The sequence below is a fragment of the Pteropus medius genome, unplaced genomic scaffold, assembly GCF_902729225.1.
Source record: "Pteropus medius unplaced genomic scaffold, Ma_sr-lr_union100, whole genome shotgun sequence".
NCBI lineage: Eukaryota > Metazoa > Chordata > Mammalia > Chiroptera > Pteropodidae > Pteropus > Pteropus medius.
Window position 1 is genome coordinate 5,799,901 of NW_024345600.1, and position 6,841 is coordinate 5,806,741.

Here is a 6,841-nt window from a genome sequence, read left to right on the forward strand (position 1 = left end):
ATTTTTTTTAATATATAAATAAATGTGGCCTTTGAAACTTGCTGTCTGCCAGCTCTTTCTACGCATTCGCTAGGTTTTCAGACATTATGTTCTCAGACTTGGTAGTGTGGGAGGACAAGGATATGGATTTTCAAATTGGAAGAAAGACAGGCTGCTCTCTGCGCTGCCTGTAAGACAATATCCTTTTTAGAACTGCAGAATTCTACTAGAGAGTGACACTATTCCTTCACTTAAGTGGAAGGAATAGTTAGGCTGCCAATATCAGTGTGTCTCCAGTAAAAGACAGCTGTAAGCTCCCTTCCTCCCTCTCACTGACCATCCCCATCACTCATAAATCAAAAGACTCATAGTCCAGACTCTCAATATTAGCTTTCCAGCACTTTTAACTGTATCTCTCTGTGCCTCAATTTTGTCGTTGTAAAATGATAAGAGGACTGATTTCAAAATATTTTTTTTTAAATTTTGAACTAGAGATTAATCAATTATTGAGGCTTAAATCATTAATATGTGTAAATTGCTGAGATGATACCATGCATAGAGTTTGCTATTGTTATCTGGAGTAAATCACCAATCATTCTAGGCATCAATATTATGTGTATAGTCAGGATAAAAATTACCCCTTTTCCTGCTCATGTTACAAGAATAATGAGAAGATAAAGTTTATATGTAAAATGTCGGCAACTATCTGGATAGAATACCTGAAAGTAAATGAATCTCCTCAAATAAATCTGTAGATAATCTGTGTCCTAGGTCTACAGGCTCCTTGAATGTGGATTAGCTTGTTTCCAAGAGGCAGTGGTTATGAAAATATTCTGTCATCTATAGGAAGCAAAAATTTATTCTTCTACCACTTACCATCTCTAGAACAACTTACTACACAGTAGATTGTCATCAAATATTTGCTAAATTCAATATAATTTTATCTAATCTTTGAATTTTCAAAAGGAGGAATTGAGGTACACGAGAGTCTCATCTTTCTCCCTTTGTAATAAAGACAGCACTTAAATAAGTAAAGTAAAATAAAATCTAACTCACTGAGACAGTGGAAATCATTTAAATCAACCTGGAAGTCCATTGTAAAAGATGACCTCTAAAGGATAAGGTCCTTTAAGGATGGGGAGGGCATGTTTGGGTGTTTTTTTCTTTATTTACTCTTGATGTAGAGTTTAAATCATGGGAATTTCAATCAAAAGGATTTTCTCTGGTTTTCCACTAAACCCGGAAAAAGAGAAGAGCAAAGAAAACACAGTAGAAGTTGTCTCCTGTTTTTGGTTTTCACAGCTGGCATCTGACAGCTGGCAGCTAAATATAATAACCTGGAATAAAGGAGAAACAATAGCAATTTTTAGTAGTAAAGACTATTTGTCTTCAAGATTCTCCAAAGTATTGTCATGGAGCTATGTTTAGAGAAAGGATAGGAAACATTTAATAACTCTTTTTAGAAAAAGTACAATGAAGCAAAAGGCAAACATCCTTCAGCTGATGTCATCCCACCAGTAAGCCATACAATGTTTACAAGTTAAAATTTTATCTACGATGCAGCTGCCAGAAGCTTCTACAAATTTCCTCAGTGGCAATATTGCTTTCCACACAGATATTATGGGTAAAAGATTTATTTACTGCTGATTGCTTTTGGCCCAGAATATTAAGACCTTTCTCAAGGTAGTGGTAAGAGATTGGGCTTTAGCACTGAGATGAACAGTTTTATACCCTAGTCCCACCAATAATGAATTGGATATCTTGATTCATCTTATTGAGTTCCAAATAGCTTTAAAGAAAAGAAAAAGGAAAGAAAGAAAAAGAAAGAAAAGAAAAGGAAAAGGAAAGAAAAAATGACATAAAACTCTGTTTTACAAATGTAAAGCAGCTTTGTAATGGAGTATGGTTAAAGTACATTGTGTGCAAAAAGAAAAAAACAGTCAAATAGTAAAATTGATAGAATAATAATATTAAATTCTAAAAATTTGTTTATACAATGAAACTTGTAAAAAAGTTTGTACAATTTAAATCATACTGTGCTGCTTTTTTTATTCTTCAAAAATAATAAGAATCCCTTTACAAAATAGTTCACTGCCAAATATTAAGGCAAACCCTGAGGCAACCTACTAATTTCTACTTATTTCATGGTCTGTTTATATCTCCAAAGTAAAAGCTCCTATTACACTTCTCATACTTCCTGCTGTTACAGGACTCATGACCTGTTTCCTGTTGATAAGTTTTAAGAGCTGGTTCAATATCTACAAAAAAAGAAATAGCTCATTGTGTACCCTTGGGAACTCAAGTCTACCAGGAAAAGTCATGTTCCTCATTTGACTTATCCTGCAGTTTCTTTGGAATTATCTAAGTACACACAGAGCCTAAAGAAGAAAAGTCTTCTCATGCTAAAAAACCAATTTATGGGGTGCTGCCCTCTTGGATTCCCAATGGACATTTGTTCTCATCAAATCACATTTTCAAATTCATGTTATGATTATTTTTCAGACTTAAACATTTTTTAAATGTTGTAAAGAGAATGTTGTGCCATACTCCTGTTTTTTGAAATATTTGCTCATATTGTGATCAATGTTGTGGGTCTTGTTACACAGGTGAGGGGATTATTGAGGGCAAAAGTGAGGAAAAATAAGCTCAAGTACAGCCAAAGATGTCAAATAAATGCTATTTTTTTCCTTCCTCACTATCTAAAATGACACTTTCCCTAAGGTTGCAGATTAGAACGAGACTACTCAACACTCACTCTCCAGACCAGCAAGACCCTAACTAAAGCAATGTCATTTAAAGAGACACTCGTCATCCAACCCTGAACTAGACTGTAGTTATGTAGGGTACCAAGGGTCAAAACTTGTGTGCCATGTCTCTATTTTACGAGTTAGACCACAAAGTCATTTGACTTTTCTCATACTAACCATATTTTCTTTCTTCAGTAGCAAGGCTTAAATAACACTTAATTGCTTAACTAAAGGCCTAATCCACATTTCTTGTTATGTGCTTATTACATTAATTGTGTGCATTAAATATCAGCCCTCAACATAGAAAATATTAGGTAATATCCACTGCTCACCAATGTAGGTGCTCTCTATACTTGTTCATGAATACAGGTTTTTAAAAAAGTTTGTTTATGCTTGTTTGTGCTCCTCTATTTAAAAAACAAAAAACAAAAAACAAAACCACTAAATTCTTTCTCTTTTTTTGCATGTTTTTAACATCTCTTAAATTTTATATTACAATTTAGATTAGGAAACTAATTTTGCATTTACCTAATTTCAGCTAAGTGTAACACCGTGAGGAAATTAGAAATATTTTTATTTTATACTTAATAAACTTCTTAAAGTGATTTTTTTCAACAATAAATCAAAATAAGGGATTTCATACTTTCATTTTATGATCACAAATGCAGTTCTCTTTGTACAACACAATAAATTAACACAAAATTTGTTCAATACTGAAGAAAGTATCTAGCTAATCCACAGAAAATTGAAAGGAAAATTTGGAAAGAAGAAATCTGAAACTAGTAATTGATAAGTGACATAGTCATGAAAATGAATACAAAAGTGTTCTCTTTATAATATGTTTGGTAACTTAATGTTATTTTACCATAAGATAGATGTTTACTGAAAATAAAACTAAAGCATCCGTTTCCACTGTTGAAAAATAAAGATTTATGACAAATTATTTTTTCTAGGGTTAAATCCCTAAAATGGATCTATCTATAAACAAAGTCAGTGTTTGCGACAGTGTTATTTGCCATGACCCTTGTTATAGATGTGCATATTGTCATTCTGAGAAACGGATACCTACGGAAGAAGCCAGCTACGTATGCAGATGTCATAGCCTCTTGCTTTCCGTGACCTGATTGGATAACTTGCCCTATTACAATTCAGTTTACTCATCTTTAGCCATGTGTTGATGACATAACCTTGCCTCAAAGGATTTAATTTTTGGAAAGAGTTAAGACCATCTGCTTGAAGACAGTGTGCATCTCAAAGAGTTCTTATTTTCTTCAAAAAATCAAATAATTAGTACTCTTGTAGAGTCCCCACAAACTCTCCGTAAGCCACAACTAACCAAAACACTGACTGCTATCATACTTTGAAGAGCATCTCCATGCTGAATTTTTCCCCAAATCACAAATCCATTTTAAAATCATACACAGTTCACATTATTTACATTTATTATTATTAAATCTTCAGTACCTGCAGGTATAAATATGGATCAAATGGAAGAAAATAGGAACTGAAACTAAACTATTCCAGTTGCACATAAACAGACTGACTTTTGTCCTGGTCTTCAATCTCTCTGAAGGAAGCATCAGGGATAGTAATTCTGATATGGAATTGAGTTAAGAATATTTCTTTTCTTGAAGAAATTCCTAGGGGAAAGTGACAATCATTGGAGTCTTAAACGGATACGGGAGGTATATTTGTACAAAGTTTATAATAAAGAGATTATAAGAGAATGAATAAGATTATAATAAAGAGCATTGTTCCATTGGGAAGTAGGCCAAAGACATAGCAGATGGAGGCTTTATTGAAAGATTGAGAAAAGTTTCAACTAAAGTAAACAAAAAGAATTAGTTGTGTATTTGGTAGCACAGTATAAGGAATGATTGCTAATTTCTCCTGGACTACTTGTCTGTTGGAACAAAGGTTGTTACATACACTTATTTCCTCTGCTTCAGTAAGTTTTTCGCTTCTCCAGATATTAAGGAAGACATGGGAACAAGGAGACGATAGTAGATCTTGAGAGGAAAGAATACTAGAAAGTAATTTCTAAGTCAAGAAAGTGGATTGCAACTTTATGGGTTTCTGAGACTGGTGAATAGTGTAATCAAGACTTCTTTGTGACTGGTAAGCATGTGCACAAACCCAAGCGCGGAAGTGCTGGTGAGCCTAAGCAGGAAACATGAAAATCCTTCTCGTGCCAGTCAAACGATTGCCTTTCTCATTTTTTTTTTTTTTTTTCTGTTTCCCAATGTCTCAATATCCCTTGCATCGACCTTGCTTGGCGCAATCTTTTTGTTGACTTGTTGTAGAAACATGGATCAAATGGGGGGAGAGAGGGGGACAGGAACTGAAACCAAAGTATTACAAGTGCAACTTTTGTTCTGATCTTCAGTTTCTCTGAAGAAAGCCCAAAGTCATAGTCATAGCTGGAGAGTCAATCACTTCCATGTAACTGTTCAAAGAAACTATGGGAGTTTCTCTAGCTTGACTGTGGTCGCCATTTTTTCACATGCACACCGCCTCAACTCTTTGCAGTCCTTGGAGAAGGCCTTTCCATTGAGGATGGTCACACAGTCCCTGCTTCTTAGGCTTGTAAAATCTATAATTATCTCAAACCTTAGAAAAGAATAAAAGGTTAATCTTAGTCTATTTCTAAAATGAAATAGTAAGTACCCAGAAAGTATACAGGAAGTATTCCTAGCTTGATAAAAATTAAAGAATAAATGCCCAGGATGAGTTTGCTGGAAAGATGGAGCCACCAAGTTCTTTCTTTTCACCCCCTCAGTTTCTTAGAAGCATCAGGTTAGCCAAAACAACAAAAACTGTTTTTAACTAATACTACGGTATGCATTATAATCCAAACTTAACATATATTTTATTGTCATCTGAAAATTATGTACCTTTAGTTTACTTAAAAAGTATCTACTCAGTTTATCTAACTGTAAAATAATAATGATTACATTGAATATGTCCTATTTCCTGGGAGAATAAATCCTATACGGTGTATAGAGAAGAAAGGTGTCTGTTCAAACATGGCCTTAAATGATAATATATTTTGGTATAGACATTACATTTGCCTGTTTCAAAGGATACCATGTACAATTCCATCTAAATACTCATATAAGTAAAACTAATTTTTGATAATAGCACCATATATGTCATCTCGGAGATTTTTAAAAGATTTTAAAGATTGTGTTTTTAAAGATGTGCTCTCCATTTCAATGCACAGAAAGCCAAGAAATCTGAGGTCTTATGCTCTCTCTGGGTATTGACAAGTTGTGAAGTTTTGTGACTTTAGGCCACCATTACAACCTGGGCTTCAGTTTATTCATTCATAAAAGATCTCTCCCTCTCCTCTCCTCTCCTCTCCTCTGCTCTTCTCTCTCTCCTTGAGTGAATTGCAGACACTTTTAATGCTCCAAGAAACTTCAGGCCCTGAAATAAAAATTTCTAAAAGCAACCAGACAAAGAACTTTTTCTATTATTTTACTAATACTTTGTATCTGCCTCCCTCGCTGCCTTATAAGCCATTCCAGAGCAAGTACAACATTTTATACATTGTTAAGCATTCTCCCACAAACTTAGTTTCCAATACAAAGCAGATGTTTCATTAGTACTTGTTGAACCAAATTGTTGAACTCTTGTCACCCAAGTAATATGTCTCTATTAAAGCCTTTCCCACAAAATATTCCAAAGGCTTACAGTTCAGAGGTGTAAGGGGCTCCATCTATCCACAGCCAGCCCTTGCCACTACCACTGCGGGATAGCCCTGTCCAATAGGAGTAGAAAAACTCACTGTAGCTCTGAGACATGGCAAACTCCTGTGAAAGACACACAAGAAAACCTTAGCTTTAGAGATATTATAATATATGTATACAAAGATGTGTTGGGCCAGCCAACGCTTTTAATATGAGAACAACACCAGTCCTGCCTTACCTAGATGATAGTACACTTAAGAGAAAAGCGTTTGTGCCAAGATCAGTGAATTTGTCCAAGTTAAAGAATTTATTTTGTTTTAGTAAGCATGTAACATATACTGATATTTTAAAGCCAAGAATCACATCAACCAAGATTGATAAATAGCCCATTATTTTCAAGTCACAGGGTAAACACTAAGATTG

At 34.4% G+C, this 6,841-nt stretch overlaps 1 protein-coding gene across 1 annotated transcript in view; it reads right to left on the bottom strand.

Annotated features, from left to right (window-relative positions):
• Window position 1: 1 nt before the first annotated feature.
• Window positions 2–6,841, bottom strand: part of CLEC1A (C-type lectin domain family 1 member A) — a 24,150-nt gene continuing 17,310 nt past the window's right edge. Inside the window, exons 5-6 of the mRNA XM_039874298.1 lie at window positions 6,423–6,541; window positions 2–5,336 (exon numbers count right to left, since the gene is read on the bottom strand). Coding sequence (XP_039730232.1) covers window positions 5,186–5,336; window positions 6,423–6,541 — 270 coding nt within the window. The 3' untranslated portion in view covers window positions 2–5,185. The remainder of the gene's footprint in view (window positions 5,337–6,422; window positions 6,542–6,841) is intronic.